This window comes from Silurus aristotelis, assembly GCF_946808225.1.
Source record: "Silurus aristotelis genome assembly, chromosome: 27".
Classification (NCBI taxonomy): domain Eukaryota; kingdom Metazoa; phylum Chordata; class Actinopteri; order Siluriformes; family Siluridae; genus Silurus; species Silurus aristotelis.
The window spans coordinates 2,458,321-2,478,324 of NC_139600.1; the positions used below are offsets into that span (position 1 = coordinate 2,458,321).

A 20,004-nucleotide genomic window follows, 5' to 3' on the forward strand; every position below is an offset into this window, starting at 1 on the left:
AACCTGTATCTCTATTTAATACTCACTGTCTATACTTTCTCACATTGTCTGTTTTGTCTTGTATAGTCCAAGCTGAATGTATAGTTTTTATTTATGTCTGTACTTTGAGAGTCACTAACAGCTGAAACCAAATTCCTTGTGCGTGTCAACTTGGCCAATAAACCTGATTCTGATTCTGATATATACTGTATACTCTGGTGGGTCACTATTCAGATACCTTCGACATCTGTACAAACAAACGAGGCTCATTTTCCTTGTCATCTACCTGAACATTAAAATAAGTCATTTTCTTCTGCTTTGATTAAACCTTTAAAGCAGGGAAAATAAAGCCAGTTGACTTGCATAAGCTTTGTGACAGAGGGCATGGATAGAAAAAGCAAAAGTAAAAATAAAAATAGATAGAAAAGGTTTAAAGGGTGTAGAACTTGAAGGATCTAAATCTATAATACAGATATAATATATTATTTAGATCCCATGAGTATTTGAAAAGTGCCTGCTGAAGTCTATGCACAAGCATAGATTTAAACTCATTATCATTTACATCTGCTAAAGTATTTAAATAAGCTCAGGTGCATGCTAAATATGTTTCCCTAAAAAGAAATAACCAGGTACGTTTTAACCATCTGTCTGAGGGACACCAGCACACACAGCATTTTGCTTTTCCCAAATTTCAGGTATCTTTCAATATTCTGCATCAAAGCTCATCATTTTAGCGTCCGTGTAATTTAAAACTACTTTCAGTCATTCTTAGAGTAATGTTTCACCCTACTGTTTCTACTTACTTCCTCCATTCCTGCATGCTCCTTATTAGAAAATGTTTAAATGGAGGGTTACTCTATTTATTAGGGCTGCTGAGGGACTGAGGGATCTTCAAGATCAAATCCATGCAACACCATCTGATCATACTCCTGTTTATCACAGGTAAGGAAAAGCATGTATGTTTGAGCAAGAGAGTTTGAAATATACCCATGTGTTACTACATTATTGCTAATATGAGTAACTATTGGGTGAATAGCAGTAGTTTTATTTGAAGCTTCTGAATGTTTCACTGGAAGTTCTGCTGTTTCGAATGTGTTACCTAGAACATCCAAATCGAAATACTTTTTGAACCAATTTAAATCTTTGCTCCACAGGAGTTTTTCCCATCGTCTATTATGTCTATCGTAAGTACCATCTGATCCTTAATGGAAAAACATGGACTGATGCGAGGACTTACTGCAGGTCCATGTACACTGACTTGGCTACTTTTGAAACTCCTGATGAAATTACCCAACTTCAAGATATAGCAAACAGTCAAAACTGTGCTGACAGCATTTGGATTGGACTTTATAACGACGTCAATAGCTGGCGCTGGTCAATGGAAAATGAGCCTTTAGGAAGTTTTAGCAATTGGTATCCCCCAAATCCTGACAACCTGCTTGCAAAACAAAGCTGTGGTGTGGTAAATCCGAATGGCTGGCTTGATAATTCCTGTACAACACTTATGACCTTCATCTGCTTTAATGGTAAGGAGCAAGATCTTTTTGTTCTCTAAAGTAAAATAAATATTAGCAAGCGAAAGTTCTAAAAAAAAAGAACGTTCGGAGTCTTGAACGGGCTTTAAACTGTTGCTCCAGGGTCCCGCTCTATTTAAACTGCTTAGTCTTCGACTGAATTATTTTTCCTCCTGCTTTGGAAAATCTTATCACGTTTCTTTTTGCTTGGTTTGAATTTGAATACTCTGGAGCATGATGTTTCTGCTGCACGATTCAGTTTTCTTAGATTAATAAGAAGTTATCCTGTAGTTATCTGAGGATCAGAGGGGTTGGTGGTGGTTATGGTTTCAGAATTGTGTATATTAACACATTTAAAACCCCCAAAGTTATTTTTAAGTACAATTTAGGCAGCTACAAAACAAACAAAAAAAGTATGCACACACTTCCAGGAGGTTCTTCTATATATTTATTTTTTACCAGTTATCCCATTTATACATAAAAGCAGTTGAAATAGTGTTCTTTGTTCATTTTCACATTAAAGAGTTATTGTAGCTTTAAATGTTTTCATTCAAAAAGGATTTAATAAATGTTTTGAAATGGTTACAGGAAGCTACACTGGTACCAGCAGATATATTTTTATCAAATTGAAATTGATATGGTCCGATGCTCAGAGTTACTGTCGGCAGTATCACACAGACCTGGCCAGTGTGAGAAACTCAAGCGAAAACTCCATTGTGAAATCATTGTCTGTCAGTGGAGCATCTTGGATTGGGTTATTCAGAGATACCAGGAAGTGGTCAGACCAGACAAACGTCACCTCTATTCCCTGGCTTGCTGGACAACCAGATAATGCTCTCCAACAAGAAAACTGTGTTTGGTTTGCAAATGGTGGGACTGCTGATGGGCTGTGCTCAGTTTTGCAACCTTTTTTCTGTGAGGCAGGTGAGAGAAATCCCATTCGGAAAATATTATTCTTATTATATACTCCGATCAGGCATAACACCATGAACTTCTGCCTAATCTTGTTGGTCCCCCTTTTTGCTGCCTAAACAGTCGTGACCATTCGAGCATTAACAACATTACCTTCTTTAGCAATTTGAGTTCCCCCATGTACATCACTGACCCTGTCGCCTGTTCACCACTGTTACCTCCCGGAGCACTTTTGATAGATATTGACCACTGAAGACACAGAAACATCCCACAAGAGCTGCAGTTATGGAGATGCTCTGACCCAGTTTTCTAGCCGTCACAATTTGTTTTCCTGCTTCTAATGTCAACTTTGAGGACAAAATGTCCTAATAAATAAATCCACCCACTAACAGGTGCCATGATGACGAGATATTCAGTGTTATTCAATTTACCACTTATAGTGATATAATGTCATAATGTTATGCCTGATCGGTCACTTGTATTTTATTTATCTATCCATGAGAGTTGTCTTCCACATTCTTTTACATTGCTCATGTTAATATTTCAGAGTTTTAGTTCTACCATTTACACCTTTTATATTACATTTATCTGCACTTGCGTCTTTTCTTTTTATTACATGAGATCAAATTTTATTTGAAATGTAAATTTTAGTGCGTGTGTGTGTGTGTGTCCAGTAATCACAGGACAAATACAAATTATTAAACTGAAGATCCAAGTCAATCAGGATGTGGATGATCCTGCAGTAAAGGCGGCCATCTTGGATAAGGTGGGTCTCACCCTCCACTATTCAGATATACTACATTTTGCTCCTCCGTACTGCAGCTATAAGCCGAGTCTTCGTTGCGGAGTGAAACATTAGCCGTATGCCTTATTGTAATTTGGAACGTTCGTTACTAATCATTCTCTTGTTCTGTTCTGCAGATTGAGTCGATGGTCCGTGGTCATGGCGCCACTGCAGTAAAATGGAGAAAGCAGCTTAATGGACTGGTGTTTAAAAAGATTTAATAATCCTACACTAATTCTAATACCTCAGCTGGCCACTTTGGAGAACATTTACAGTAAACGCTGTCTGCAAAGGGCGAGAGGCATCATCAAAGATACCTTTCAACCCCAACCATGGACTATTCACCCTTCTCCCACCGGGAGACGCTACAGGTGCCTTAGAGCTGAACAAACAGACTGAAGTATAGCTCTTTTTCTGTGGCTGTTCCTGCACTGAACAGCTGATTCAATACTGCATTGTCACTTTCTGTGTATTTTGCGATGCTTATCCACTATCCACCATTATTTATACTGTATTTACTGTATCATACATACATTCATACTTGCTTATAACTATTACGTCATGTGAGTATATTATCTTCTGACATTCTGTCTACGCATAATCCTTTCTCAGTATATTACTATATATACCATATATTATTACCCTCATCCCTGTGTACTGTATACTGACAACATACCCTATTTATCTTTGTAAATAAGCCACTTCTGGTTAGATGCTAACTGCATTTCATTGGCTCTGTACATGTATCGAATCGAATCTAATAACTCTACATTTTTTCTTTTTGTGGAAGTTGTTCAAAACTTGAGACGTTACTCGTGATATGGTGTATTGTGTAGTGTAGAAACAGCCCACTGTTAGATACTGACACAATAAACCAGTCCACAGATTAGCCACAGTAAAGCAGGAGAAAACCATCATCTGTAGGCTGATTTGTAGTTTGGAAAGTAACATCTGCTTCATGAATACATTTTATGAGGAAAATGAAGCAGTGCCTTGGGGCCCAGGCCACACCCACGGTGGGTAGATTTGATAAATCAGGTGAAAATTATTAACTATTGTGGTGCCTTTGTGCGTAACACGAGGAGGAAAATTCAGCACCATCCAACAGTGTTTTTATTGTATTTTAAATAGTGCACTTTATATTCATATTCTTTCTCATAAAGCAAATTACATTGAGCTTAACCTAAAGTGGTCATTAATACATTCATTAACAAACATATAGTAAAATGTTATTGAAGGTAGCCGTTGTTCACACATGAATTCGTGTGACTCATGGTGTAGATAAGGTTAGTTCTTAATTAGTGTACGCCTTAACTTAAATTTTTTATAAAGTAACATTTAATTCACATATTAGTACATGGCTATTTATGTCAACTGTCAATTGTTAGGGAATATACTACCTAGTTTACAATTCGAGCTAGCATGGTTGTCATTTTCAGGGTGGCTAATCCTGAGATTTGAGATGAATTAACAGTCAGCTGAACCTGTTTTCCATACAAATTTGATGTAAGATTTGTAAACAGATCCATCAATGTGGTCTGATGGTTGCTTTGGAAAAATATTTTTTGAAGAAATTGAATTGAATTATTCTGTTCACATTAATCAGAACACTAATGACCTGTTATTGTTACTGCTCTGGTCTGTGCCTTCATGCAGCCATGTTTTCTTTGTGTTGACTGGAACAATAATAATGAACACTTATATTAAAGCTGCTCTGAGATTTGGACCAACATTTATCTTAGAGCAAGAAAATCACTCACCGTGTCTAACAGGGTGTCGCCATATTCACACTTGGCCTTCAACTGCATGAATGTGAAGCCAAACCAATTTAACTAAAATATTTACACTTTGAATAGGAAAAGTAGTTTTTTCAAGGATTAAAGTTGACAAAGTCGTGATTTACATAAAGTGTCGGACAGAAGAAACTCAAAAACGCCAAGCCTCCGATAGTACACATTCTCCCAGGTTGAGGAACCTTCTAATGTTCATTTCCAAACATGTTTCTTGGATTCAGCTTTGGGTTCAGTGAGGGGTTCGGTGTCTGCTGTAATGACGGGCTCAGTAAATAATACCGAGAGTAACTGTTTGTGTTTGTATTGATTCTGTCATTTATTTAGTCGTTTTAGAGAAAAAATGCTCAATGTTCTAGAGCATGTTCTGTTTTGTTCACATGGACACTGTCAGATAGATATGGAGTTAAAGGGCCTTGTTCAGGGACCCAAAAGTGCCCACTTGGTGTGGCTGGGATTTAAACTCACGACATCATCTTTTGACGTGAATAGTGTAATCCTCTGTAATGCTGGTTTTACAAAAACCTTTGGTAACTCAGAGCATCACGTCCTCTCTGTGGGGGAAAAGCTGAAAACTCAGACTGTAATATCACATGTGTGACAGCAGGTGGAGACAGTGTTCAAGTTTAACAACAAAGAGTGTTGTAAGGTAAAGAGCAGAGTTTTTTAATAGCAGACATGAAAGCGTGTGTGTGTCTTCACCAGTACGTGTGGGAGGGTCGTGATGCGTCCCAATGAGATATGGGATCCCCCTAATATCCCCTGGTTTATTAAATAAAATAGAAACACGGTACATATTTTCTTACCATGATTATCTTTATTTATTTATTTATTTATTTTTTATACAGAAATGTATTGAAAAGTCTCAATATTCAATATATTATACAGACTAAACATTTCAGCATAAACCGAGCACTCGGTACAGTCAGACTCCACAGTGAAGAACACGTGTGTAGATGACTACACTCTGGATAGACTTTGTAAAATAATAGATGAAGGCTGTCTATATATTATATATACACCATTTTAAAGTGTTAAACAAATTTATTATGTATTTCAGAGAGTATTAGTTGGAAGATGAACAGAGGAACGTCTTCCTGCTCTACACTTTTTTCGTGAATTACACACAGGAGGAGAAATGAGAAATAATCATTGATGAACTACGGCTTTTTTATATATTATATTAAACCTTTTATATGGAGATCAGGTAGTTGCACAGATATGAAGGAAATAGGCAGAACGTTGGACCTAGTAATTGGCTGAAGGTTTGCGTGGGGAAACTGTGGTACATTAATGTTCCTGATTAGCTACAACACCGAATCTTCTTATTTTAGCGTCGGTCATTTACTCGGCCATCTTTTTTTTTTTTTTAACCCGAAAGAACCGAAATGATTGCCTTCATGTTGATCCAGGTGGTCTACAGCGTTTTCCGTGACAGGAACCACACCTTCATCGGCTCCTTTTTGCCCTTCATGGTCACGGGTCCTCTGAACTCCAGGTGGAACTGAGCGTCAGCATTTTCCCCTGACTGCAAACACCTGAGGAAAAAAAACAAACAATACAATAAAACCTGAACCAATTCAGAACAACAACATCTACACGAAGCGTAATCCCATTGTGAGAAGAAGTGTGGTCTCCGCAGGAGAAAAGAAACATCAGGAGATTGACCTGATATGATCTGTAACCTTCACTGAACAAAGATTTAGCAAACAGTGCGAATATGCTAATGCTAGCTGGCTAATGAATCATGGCCAGAACACATTTTCCCACATGGTTTGTGGAGGAACCTTTTGGTGTAATTCAGACTTGTATGTTCTTCTTGCCCCCTACCCCACAGCTCAGACTTGTACAGAACACTGGAGATGGTAGTCCGATGTAAGGAGAGACCAGAACCTGACGGAACTTCCTGTAGTTTCTCCTCTCATCTCTCAACTTTCATCAGTGTCTCCTTGGTGCCACATTTTCTCCATGCTAAGAGTGGTCCTTTCAGTGCCTTCCATTTTCTTTTATATCTCACTCCTGGTTGGTTACTTTCATCATAGTCTCACAGTTTCTTTGGTGGCTCTTTGTGGTCCTGGTAAATCCTACAGCACCAATGTCTTTCTTCTGTGGATTTTTGTTGGTTGAAAGTCTATATTTGCATTTGAAGAAATGAAGAAACATTTTTGCGGAGACTTTTTAGATTCTTTTATTGTAAAAACTGTATTTATTTTTTTTGTCGTTTTGCGACTTGTTAGCGTGGGGGTGTAGGAACCCGAGGAACCGAGGTAGAGCCTGAGCTCAGGAGTGAACAGTGCTGACCTGTACGTGTACTCGGACACGTTTATCTTCCCTTTCTCGCCCGTGGTCTCCGTGCGGCTCGTCAGGTTCACCGTGTTACCGAACAGGCAGTAGCGAGGCATCCTCTGACCTATGACCCCTGTCACCACCTCTCCGGTGTGGATGCCGATGGTGATCTGAGGAACACAAACAGATGGACAGATGTGCTAACAGCTAATCTCAGCAGGAAGGCTAGCTCTAAATTCACGTGACGTTTAACCGCAGCGATCTTTTCAGTATAAACCCACAGCTCTGGTGTTCTTTCAGGTTATGTAACTGATCTGATCTACACCGAGCTCCAGCAAGACCTCTAAAGTCTTGTAGAACTTACCTAGAAACTCTCTCAGGTTGCTGTGCTGGTGAAGAACAATTTTACTCCATTATACACAATTTGTAGCTTTTCTGTAAAACACTCCTCTGGAGCCTGGAGAACATTTTCCTTTAAAGGCTCTGCGTTCAGGGAGGATTTAATAAAAAATCATTTATCATCCTGAACTTCAGACGACCTCATAAAATTCCCACAAAGTCCAATTTTTCCTGCTTTAAATCCAGTTATATTCTACCGCATTCCAACACGAAAGGTCAAGAGACCTTCAGCTGCTTCAACAGGAAGGAAACCTTTGTGATTTTTTTTGGAAACATCTCATGCCATCTGTCACACATGGACCTTCTACCTGCACAGGTTCCTGGTCCACTTTCACCTGTCCTGCGATCTCCATCATGTCCAGTGCCAGGTGGCAGATGGACTTGGCGTGATGAGTGCAGGGTTCTGGAAGTCCACTGACCGTCATGTACTTATCACCAACCGTCTCCACCTGCCACAAAATAAACGTACAAACCAACAAACAAATAAATAAATAAATAAATAAATAGATCTGAATGGAAGATGCAATGAAGAAAGAAAATCCAGATCCAATTCATAAACTCTGTGTGTGTGTGTGTGTGTGTGTGTGTGTGTGTGTGTGTGTGTGTGTGTGTGTGTGTGTGTGTGTGTGTGTGTGTAACACTGGAATGGGCCTGACTCAGTGAGAATAGAGATGTTTAAGTGGAGCTTCAGTGTTCGTCCTGTCCCCCGTCCCCCACACACACACACACACACTGCACTTCAGACGTACACTTTAAACACACAAACACGTCTTTATTGTGAAGTTCGTCAGAGACTGTAAAGCTGCAGGACCACCTACAGGGTCCGAATTAAATAGGACTTTTTCTTTCGAACGCATTCCTGTCTGAAAGGTTGGAGCGTAAATCAGGAGGCCATCATTCTGTACAAACAAATCCACTGTCTAGTCTGGTTTCAGTGCAGAGGACCAACGTCTCGCTTTCTACCACACATCAGTCCCATAAACGGATCCAAGCCATTTGTGTGCATTCGCTCCATTTTTTTCTGAAGAGAATCTGAATCATTCCTGGTGTTCCTGGTGTCAATAAAGGTGTTTTATCTGCTCTGAGAAGTTGATCTTCCTCACCTTCATCCTCAACATCTATCATATGTTCTTCTCCACAGCATCATACTTGAACTCACAAACAGAACCTCTGGGATGAAAATTCTCCACCTGGTTTTCTCCACATGCATCATTTAGAATCCACTTCTGGAAAATCGTTGACCTTCTTTTTCGCTAATGACAGTTGCTTTGAATTTTTCTGAGGAAATTCTTCCATCGATTCTTACATTCTTACTAGGTTTTAGTAGCAGGGCTCTCGTCTCCACAACGAAGTTCTGGAGTTCCATCATTGTGGCCTTCAGGATCTTTTCCGCTCCTTCTTTGTTGCTTAATTTCAGTTTGGAGGTTTTTAAGAATGATTGAATTCATTTTGTTCTTCAAGACCTTCAAATCTGTCAACACTTTAGAGTTTCCTGCTATGGATGTGTTGTAGATGTACAGACATTTCCTTCAACCTCATGGCTTGATGTTCAGCTCACTGTGTCCAAGCTTTAATCAAGTGTAGAATCTTTAATGCTAAAGAATGGAAACAGGAAGCACCTGAGATCAAGAGAAGTCTTTGGAGAAAAGGGATATTTCTGATTGGATTTTTGAAGAACAACTTTGTAGAACGCTGATGAATGAAGGTTTTATTTGGTTAAATAGTGACTAAAAAGTGGTTAAATAGTAAGATCGACGTGGGATCTGAAGTCAGGCCTGTAGTGACGTTGAAGATGTTTGGAGTAAATGGTGATAAAAGTGCGGTAGTGTTCGTGTGATGCGGTCGTATCACGTTTCATGACTCACCTTGTAGACGTAGGGATTCTTGCGTGAGTCGGTCAGAATGTCAAACTTGGTGTAGATGTCGTTGAGAAGGTTGACGATTTTGATGGCGCCCTCTGCTGAGGCGTGTTTGCTGCAGAAGGCGTTGAATCCCACGATGCCGCTGAACAGGATGGTGACGTTGTCGTAGCGTTTTGCTGGAACGGGACGTTTGTGTCTCAGTTCGTTGGCTACCGAAGGCGGGAGAACCGAGTACAACAACCTGCAACACACAAACAGTTTGATGAAGGGTAAGCAATGATCTCCATTCCATCTCGTTTCCATCATAATACTAGGATTTGAGATGTTTAGTTTGGGAGCTGATGTTTGGTGATGTTTATATTTCCTAACATGGACATGAAGTAACGGCTGGACCTTCAGAAGGTAAAACGAATTAGGTTCGATGACGAGATCTCATTACCCTAATGATCCTGTTAGATTGTTGTTTGTTGAAGTTTATCTTCACATCTGCTTCATGCACACGAGCTGATACGAGTTGAATTTATTCCAGAAATATCCTTCAGGCTTTTCTCAGAGTTTGGCCATGTGAGGGTGAGGAGCTCCAGCCTGCTGTTCTTCGGCTCGTTCTCTCTACACCGTGGTCACACACCGCCACGTATATCAGCGCTTTATGATAATCAAAAAAAAATCTAAAATACGGGGGACAAGTTGCTATGGAAACCGTCGCAGGTCAGCTTGTTAGTCTGAAATGCGTTACATAATGAGGCGGATTTTTCCGTGCAGTGAAGACCAGGTCCAAATCAACAATCCACATCTTCTCCTGAATACAAATCAGACACCAGACACCATCTCCAAACCAGTTCTATCCTTCATATATATGTATATACATATATAAATATATATATAAAGTGATAAATATCAATGATGCAGAGCTTCTCCTTCAGGAATGAGGAAAGAAAATAGGAAAAGACAGGAAGCAGGAGGAGGTGAAGATATCACATCATCCTGGGTTTAGATCCATTATTAATTATAAATGTATCATTAACTGAGAAAATAAAATATAATAAATATAAAAAAGTGTCATCACATCATCTGCCCTAATTATCTTCACTAATGATCCTTCTCAGACTGAGTATGTTCCTCACACTCCATCATCTCCTCACACACCATCATCTCCTCATACACGTGATTCTCCATTCCCATCTTCACACCAAACACCATAACTGACATTACTATTATATTTCCCTCCTGTCCCCAGATGTGATGATGATGATGGTGTTGATGATGATTTGAGGCTTCTGTTCATTTCTCTTGAATACTGTGTTTGAAGGAAATTTCACCAGAACTTCCTTTTCGTCAGAAGCTATTTTCTCCAAACCAATCACTAAACCAGTCTCCACCCTCAGTGTTCCCCGTTCCTCTGGAGCCTTTACACGTCCTGGGTCTACAGTAGATCAGCTTTTAGTTACTCAAACATTCCTTCAGCTTCTGTCTCCATTCTCCTGCTCTGAAGGCTCTTTCACACACACACACACACACACACACACACACACACACACACACACACACACACACACACACACACACACACAAAGTGAATCAGACTGCTTTCCTTCAAAAAGTGAAACCAGAAGCTTATTTCCAATGTGCAGAAGAAAGACCATTTTCTTGAGAAAACATCTGCAGCTGCATTTGCTCCCAAATGATCCAGATGTGTAACTCCAGTTATTTTGGAAAATAAGTAAATAAACACAGATATGTAACTGAAGATCAACAGAAGCATGGTCCAGGATTTCACAGCGCTCTCCATCTGTCACGTCCAGAACAAGATCTACAACAAAAATCTTAGAACACGCTGTGTGTCAGAGGAACCTTCTCACAATGACAGCATTAGGCTGAAACCCTTATTCAGAGCAGATACAGTTACACACCTGAGCTGGTGAGGGTTCAGTGCCATTCTTACTTCTGGTCAGAAGACCATCTCCCAACCCATAGACCTTCCACCTTCCCTCTGTCAGTGTTCCTGTAGTATTTAATCTCTCAGGTGTTCTGTAGAGTTGCTGCTGCTGTTATCCTGAAGACTGTGTTCATCTCAGCAGTGCAGTGAAACACACATCTTTACTCCTGAAAGTAAGCTGAGGATGTGAAGCACTGACCTGTCTGTCTTCTTCTTCTCGTCCTCCAGTGCTCTGAGTGTGTGCTGCAGGCGATCGGTGAGGATCTCCAGCTCCTGAGTGAGCTTATACTCCTCTCTGAACTGTTCTCCTAAAAGCACCAGGTCTCGCGTGGCGTCGTGGAGAGGAATGTCGCTCAGGTATAGTCCTCTCCTGGTCAGATCATCCAGGTTCATTACACTGACACCAAAACACACACACACACACACACACTTCAGTTAACTCTCACATCCACATTCTCCCTCAATCATGAAGAGCATTTACTTTTGTAATGAAGATGGAACCTGGGGGAGCAGAGGAACAGGATGTTCTCCGTCTCAGGGAGAGAAATCATCTGGCCTTTAAGCCTGAGGCAGCTAATCTCTGTTCCTGTCAACTCGTCCTCACACTCAGCACTTTCCACATTCAGCAGACCCTCCTAAAGGCCACACACACACACACACACACACACACACACACACACACACACACACACACACACACACACACACACACACACACACACAAACAGACACAATGTGAAATGTAGATGAAAACTTTAAATGTACGAGACACACCCCTACATGATCTAAGCCACACCCCTACATGATCTAAGCCACACCCTGTACATGATCTAAGCCACACCCCAATACAATATAAGCCACACCCCCATTACGGTCTAGGTCACACCCCCAACATGATTTAGGACACACCCCTACATGATCTATGCCACACCCCTACACGATTTAAACCACACCTAAGCCACACCCCATACATGATCTAAGCCACACCCCAACATGATTTAGGCCACACCCCTACATGATCTTAGCCATACACCCAACTAAGTTGCATAGGCCACGCCCTGCATATACTAGGCCACACCCACCTTACTCCGGAGCACAAACACGGTGTTTATGTGTGACAGGATTCCATGGAAACTGAAATCGATGTGCGGCCGCACCAGAGAGAACACAGAGGGCAAACTACACACACCTGGCTGGAGCTGTGACACACACACACACACATATACACACACACACACACACTTTCATAAATTCTAAATAAATAAGTACCAGGCAGTGTGTGAGCTCTATAGTGTAATATATATAATAACAATATATATAAAATATTAGTTTTTATCACATTTCTTTTGCAGAGGTGTGTGTGTGTGTGTGTGTGTGTGTGTGTGTGTGTGTGTGTGTGTGTGTGTGTGTGTGTAGAATGATTGTCTAACTCAGTAAATGTAGTTGATTCTCCTGAAGGTTGTGAAAACTTGATCCTGACCTGCGGCAGCACCCTGTAGATGGCGTTTCCACACTGAGTGAGGACCAGGCCTTTATCGAACATCAGGTGGAAAGGGAAAGCCTTGCAGAAGGTGTACGGACTGATGCGTGTCTCCTGAGTTCCGTTCTCCTCGAAACCATCCAGATCTTCATAAAACTCCTCCTCCTCCGAGTCCTTCTCCTCAATCAGGAACTTAATGTGATCACACTCCTCACTCTTCTGCTGAATCACCTGCATGTTCAACCACACAACAAACTGTCTTAGCACTGTGTGTGTGTGTGTGTGTGTGTGTGTGTGTGTGTGTGTGTGTGTGTGTGTGTGTGTGTGTGTAATAATAATAATAATAATAATAATAATAATAAGAATAAGAATAAGAATAATAAGAATAATGTTTTTGTTACACAATAAAAGTGTTCACAATTACAAGGAACCAAATCATATCTAATCCCACCCTATCACAATCTAATTCAACCTGATCTGATACAATCTGATCTGATCTAATCTGATCTAATTTGTTCTATTTTGTTCTATTTTTATTTGATCTAATCGAAACTGATTCAATCTAATCCGATCTGATTCGATCTAATCTGATATAATCTAGTCTGTTTCTTATCGGATGTAATCCAATCTGATCTGATCTATTTCAATTTGATCTAACCTGATCTAATCTATATGACCTGATCTGATCCAATCTAATGTGTTCTATTTCGTTCTATTTTGATTTGATCTAATCGAAACTGATCCAATCTAATCCAATCTGATTTGATCTAATCTGATATAATCTAGTTTGTTTCTTATTGGATGTACTTCAATTTAAGATGATCTATTCCGATTTGATCTATCCTGATCTAATCTATGTGATCTGATCCAATCTTATTGGTTCTATTTTGATTTGAGCTAATCGAAACTGATCCAATCTAATCCGATCTGATTTGATTTGATCTAATCTGATCTAATCTATTTGATCTGATCTAATCCCATCTAATCTAATTTGATTCGATCTAATCTAAACCAGTCTGATACAGTGTAATGGTAATGTAGAGAATCTCAGGTGGTTTTTAGTAAAGTTCCTGGGATTGTGTTTGTCAGTGGTGGAGTGATGATTAGATCGGATTAGATCGAATAGGATGATTGGATGTTTGATGATAATGTAGCTTGAGTAAAATGTTTATATACCACTAAATATCTCCCCTGTGTGTGTGTGTGTGTGTGTGTGTGTGTGTGTGTGTGTGTGTGTGTGTGTGTGTGTGTGTGTGTGGTTTGCTCATATCCAGACCATTTTCTCTGACGTCAGTCCAGCATGTCGTCTCTCTGCAGTCGCCATGACAACCGTGGCTAATGTTTTATCACTCACAGGAGTGTAATATATGGAGGTTCTGTCTTTTCTGTTCCCTCATTTCACAACAAGATGTGTGTGTGTGTGTGTGTGTGTGTGTGTGTGTGTGTGTGTGTGTGTGTGTGTGTGTGTGTGTGTGAGTGTGTGTGAAACAAGCAGTATGGGGTCTGAGGCATGATTTAGGTTTTTTCTTGCACAATAAATGATGTGACTGCAGAACAATCTCTCAATTTCCTCATCCTCTTGTTTATCACCACACACACACACACACACACACACACACACACACACACACACACACACACACACACACACACACACACACACACACACACACATCTCCTATCTCCTATCACTAATTATTGGGAAACACAGTGTATAGCAGGCATGAGGAGAGTGCAGTGTGTGTGTGTGTGTGTGTGTGTGTGTGTGTGTGTGTGTGTGTGTGTGTGTGTTAGAGTTGTCACAGTAACTCATCCTGATAAATGATTTAATCTTTACATTTCTGTTTATATCCATTTATATCACAGAGATATTTTTGCTTGGTTGCTATGGCGATGTGAGCCGCCCCCCCCCCCCCCCCTCACTAGCCAGGAGGAGACACAGTGAGGATGAGGATTAGACCAGATGAAGATAAAAAGCCGTAATATAGATCCTGATCAGAAATCAGAAATGCGTGCGCACCATGGTGACCTCGTTCCCCAAAGAAAGAACAACACAAGAACATCTCCTGTTCCTACACCCGGTCTTGTCTGGTGGTTTTGAGATGCACTTATTTAGACTTGGCAACCCGAATCACGTGTCAGGATTATTTATCAGTAATCAGCATGTTAGTGATATCAGGAAAACGTGAGCTCTGTGCAATCTCCAGAAAAACACACATCCTATAAAATACAACTTTTTTAAAGGCTGAGATCAGAAATGCGTCAGAAGACTGAGAGAATACGGAACCAGAGCAGAACCTTCATGTCAATCTCGGTGCCGTGGATCTGCTGGGCGACGGTCTTGATGATGCCGATGACGATGTCCTGCAGACCCTCTCTCTCGGAGTAATAATGCAGGATGAGGCTGTTTCCCTTCTCGGCGTCGGTGCAGCGGAACGAGGGAGCGCGCATGCCGGGGTAGATGGTGCCGAGGTGGTCATGAAGAGCATCAAGGTTCTGGAACAAAAGGAAATTTTGTTGTTAAACTGGTACTGGTCCATAAGTCCAGCCTTATACATGTGTGAAAAAAATGACACCCCCCCCTCACACACACACACACACACACACACACACAATCCCCCACCCCCCTCTCCAGCGATGGATAGAAGGGGGTGCCAATACTTTATACAAACTAAGGCATTTTTTAGTGTGCACACATTATACAGTGGGAAAAAAATTCACACACTGACACAGACACACACACACACACACACACACACACACACAGACCATGCTCTGTATACACCTGCTACTGACCTGCAGGAATTCCCGAACGTTTGACCCCAACACACGCAGGATCGTGTCATAGCCGGATTCCTGACAGAACTCGAAGAACATCTTCCCAAACATCTGGAGAATGTCCCCGGCGTGCATTTCTGAGCCAAATCACACCAAATCACATCAATCATCCGAGTTGAGCAGTGTTGTGTTGTGAGGTGCAGTGTTGTGTTGTGAGGTGCAGTGTTGTGTTTATTGTGAGGTGTTGTGCAGTGTTGTGTTGTGAGGTGCAGTGAAGTGTTTGTTGTGAGGTGTTGTGCAGTGTTGTGTTGTAAGGTGCAGTGTTGTGTTGTGAGGTGCAGTGTTGTGTTTGTTGTGAGGTGTTGTGCAGTGTTGTGTTGTGAGGTGCAGTGTTGTGTTTGTTGTGAGGTGTTGTGCAGTGTTGTGTTGTGAGGTGCAGTGTTGTGTTTGTTGTGAGGTGTTGTGCAGTGTTGTGTTGTGAGGTGCAGTGTTGTGTTTGTTGTGAGGTGTTGTGCAGTGTTGTGTTGTGAGGTGCAGTGTTGTGTTTATTGTGAGGTGTTGTGCAGTGTTGTGTTGTGAGGTGCAGTGTTGTGTTTATTGTGAGGTGTTGTGCAGTGTTGTGTTGTGAGGTGCAGTGTTGTGTTTATTGTGAGGTGTTGTGCAGTGTTGTGTTGTGAGGTGCAGTGTTGTGTTTATTGTGAGGTGTTGTGCAGTGTTGTGTTGTGAGGTGCAGTGTTGTGTTTGTTGTGAGGTGTTGTGCAGTGTTGTGTTTGTTGTGAGGTGCAGTGTTGTGTTTATTGTGAGGTGTTGTGCAGTGTTGTGTTGTGAGGTGCAGTGTTGTGTTTGTTGTGAGGTGTTGTGCAGTGTTGTGAGGTGAGGTGCAGTGTTGTGTTTGTTGTAAGTTGTGCAGTGTTGGTGATGGAGGGTTGTGAAGTTATTGGTAGTTGTGGTACTTACTCAGCACTTTGCTTGCAGCAGCCACCAGGTCATAAGTTTTGGCGTCCTCATAGATGATTCTGACCAGGAACTGTCCTTCCACGTCCACCTGCGCCTCACGCCTGAGACAAAACATCATTACTACAGCATTTTACACCATTACTTCACAATTCTACACCATTCTACACCTTTATAACACCTTTACTTCACAATTCTACACCATTGCTACACCATTACTATACCATTACCACACCGTTACACACAATTACTACACCATTATAACCCATTGCTACACCATTACGACACCATTGTACACAATTCTACACAAGTTACTACACCATTCTACACCATTACTACACAATTCAACAGCATTACACACAATTACTACACCATTCTACAGCATTACTACACCATTACTACAGCATTCTTCACCATTCTACACCATTACTACACCATTACAAACAATTACTATGCCATTCTACACCAATACAACAGCATTCTACACCATTACTACACCATTCTACACCATTGCTACACCATTACTACAGCATTACTACACCATTATACACCATTACTACATCATTACTACAGCATTCTACACCATTGCTACATCATTCTACACAATTACACACAATTACTACACCATTCTACACCATTACTACAACATTACTACACCATTCTACACCATTACTATAGCATTCTACACCATTGCTACACCATTACTACAGCATTCTACACCATTCTTCACAATTACTACACCATTTCTACACAATTACACAAAATTACTACACCATTTACACCATTACTACACCATTCCTCCACCATTGCTAAACCATTATATAGAATTCTACACCATTACTACACTATTCAACACCATTACACACAATTACTACACATTCTACACTTTAGTTCTTCAGTAGTGGTAAAGATCACACACCTGTTCAGAGTGTGTTTATAGAGTGTTACGGAGAGAATGAAAGGAACTAGGAAGAGGCGTGTGTGTGTATGTGTGTGTGTGTGTGTGTGTGTGTGTGTGTGTGTGTGTATTTAAGCTGAAAAGTGAAAGTGGCCTTGAGGAAATAAAGCTGTCCTTTGTTTGTTAGAAACTGTCACCTGCCTCCTGTTTCCTCTTCCATCACTCAGGAAGTTCTCCACACACTGAACGTTCAGCACACAGGAAGATCTCCACAGCACAAAAATAGCACAGTTCTCATGAATCAGAGCTACAGTCCTGATCAGAACCTCACTGAGAACCCAGAGCTTCTCCAACCACAACTAGCGACACCTCAACATCAACCCCATCCCAAAAAATCAGAAGCAGGAAGTGAATCCAGAACATAAAACTACCACTGGAGGATGGAGAACATAATCCACTGTGTGTGTGTGTGTGTGTGTGTGTGTGTGTGTGTGTGTGTGTGTGTGTGTGTGTGTGTGTGTGTGTGGGTGTGTTGAACTTGACTGTCCATGACACTGAACATCTGGACCCTGCAGAATAAAGCTAATGTGGTGGGAAAAAGCGTGGAGCTGATGTCATGTGGAGATGGTTGCTCCCATGCAGCACAGAACTAATCCCCAATAAACCCGTTCATTACAGAACATCGAGGAGCTCCAGTAGTGTGGAGGAGCCCAGGAGCACAAGGTCTCCCAAATCTCAAACTCAAGAAGCTGATTATGAAGTGATATGAACAGAGTGAGGAATGCTCTTTAGCAGGTTTCCTCCAAAACCCTTGTGTAAAAACACAGCACACACAGTGTAGACTTCTGCTCAGAATGGTGATTCCACAGCAGCTGTGAGGAGAAACCTCAGGACCAGACATATGTAATGAGCGTGTTGGTGTTTATGGTGGAAACCTACACGTATTTAGAACGTTACTGACCTTCAGACTTTTATTGATTCATTGCTTTGATTGGATTTAATATTGAATGTTGTACTCACTTGATGTCCTCCCACACATCAGGACCATAGTTCCTCAACACCAGAAGTTCCAGTGCGTGATTTACAAATCCATACTGAGTAAAGAAAGAAGAAAAAAATCATCCTCATCATCTTCTTCATCCTCCTCCTCCTCATCATCATCATCATCATCATCCTCACCACAGAGAGGAATAAAGATGAGGTGATGTGGTGTGAGATGTGGAGCGGTGGTGAATATGTTGATGTGATCAGCGTTACACTGTAACACACTCTTTATAACACACTCTTTATAACACACTCTTTATTCTAACCGCTACCACATCTGCATGTAAACGCGAGCTGTGCAGAAGAATAAAAGAAAGCGTTCCAGATGTGAAATCTGAAGCTGTTACTCACCATGATGGGCTCCGATCTTTCATTCCTCTGTTTCCTGCAGCAGGAGAATTAAACCATGAAAACCGCAGATCTCCAGCGGTTCCTCCACCATGAGCCGAAGCGCACCCTCGTGATTGACAGGCCGCGCAGCCAATCAGCGCTCATCATCGGAGTGACGCGGGAGCACCACGGAGCGGTGATGCGGAACTCAGTGCGCATGCGCGAAACCAACGACGCGCAACGGCGCCCATGATTTCATTCGTTTATTCTTCATGATTTTTGTTACGGTGTTGATTTATGTTTATTAACGCATGATTTTTTTTATTTGTAATAAAAATTGTTTTAGAATCTCCATTAAAACATTTAAATATATAAAATATCTCAAAATCAGGGCATTTAGAATGAGGAATTTTCCTCCTCACCAACTTCATCCTCCACATTGGGGATACATTTATTCGTGAATGTTTATATTGTCTATAATCTATTATAATATCATATCATATAATAATATAATTAATATAATATCATATATCATATCATATAACAACTTTCAGCTTCTCCATAATTAATATAATATAATCATATAATAATATAATATAATTAATATAATATATTATATAATAATATAATGTAATATAATATAATTAATATATTATCAAATCATATATTATATCATATATAATAATTCAGGGGTCACCAACCTTTTAGAAACTGAGAGCTACTTCTTGGGTACCGATTAATGTAAAGGGCTACCAGTTTGATACCCACAGTTTTCAGTTTGATCTGAAATAACACATTTGCTCAGACTAACACTTTTATACCACTTACACCAAACACGCAACCTCGAGAAGGTAAAGGTTTTACTGTCAAGAACATTACTGATGCACTGGAGCTCAGCAGTGTTTTACACTGAGCACGTTCTAGTTTGAAATCAAAAGATGAAGATGAGAGATCTTGATTTCAGCCTCATTTCCTGATACTGACCTGATACCGAAAAACACTAGTGAGAAACCTCACCAACTTCAAATCTTGTGTCCGATCTTTAGGTAATTAAATGT

The 20,004-nt window shown here is 40.7% G+C and overlaps 1 protein-coding gene across 1 annotated transcript; it reads right to left on the minus strand.

The window, feature by feature from the left end:
* Nucleotides 1-5,795: 5,795 nt before the first annotated feature.
* gucy1b1 (guanylate cyclase 1 soluble subunit beta 1) lies at nt 5,796-19,175 on the minus strand. Its single transcript, XM_083533180.1, has 13 exons — nt 18,968-19,175; nt 18,593-18,666; nt 16,678-16,778; nt 15,739-15,857; nt 15,241-15,438; nt 12,943-13,173; nt 12,545-12,661; nt 11,964-12,097; nt 11,662-11,859; nt 9,530-9,767; nt 7,973-8,113; nt 7,281-7,435; nt 5,796-6,517 (listed from the first exon to the last, which is right to left on the minus strand). The coding sequence occupies exons 1-13, from the start codon at nt 18,968-18,970 to the stop codon at nt 6,397-6,399; spliced, it is 1,830 nt and encodes a 609-aa protein (XP_083389306.1). The 5' UTR covers nt 18,971-19,175; the 3' UTR covers nt 5,796-6,396.
* Between the last annotated feature and the right edge of the window lie 829 nt (nt 19,176-20,004).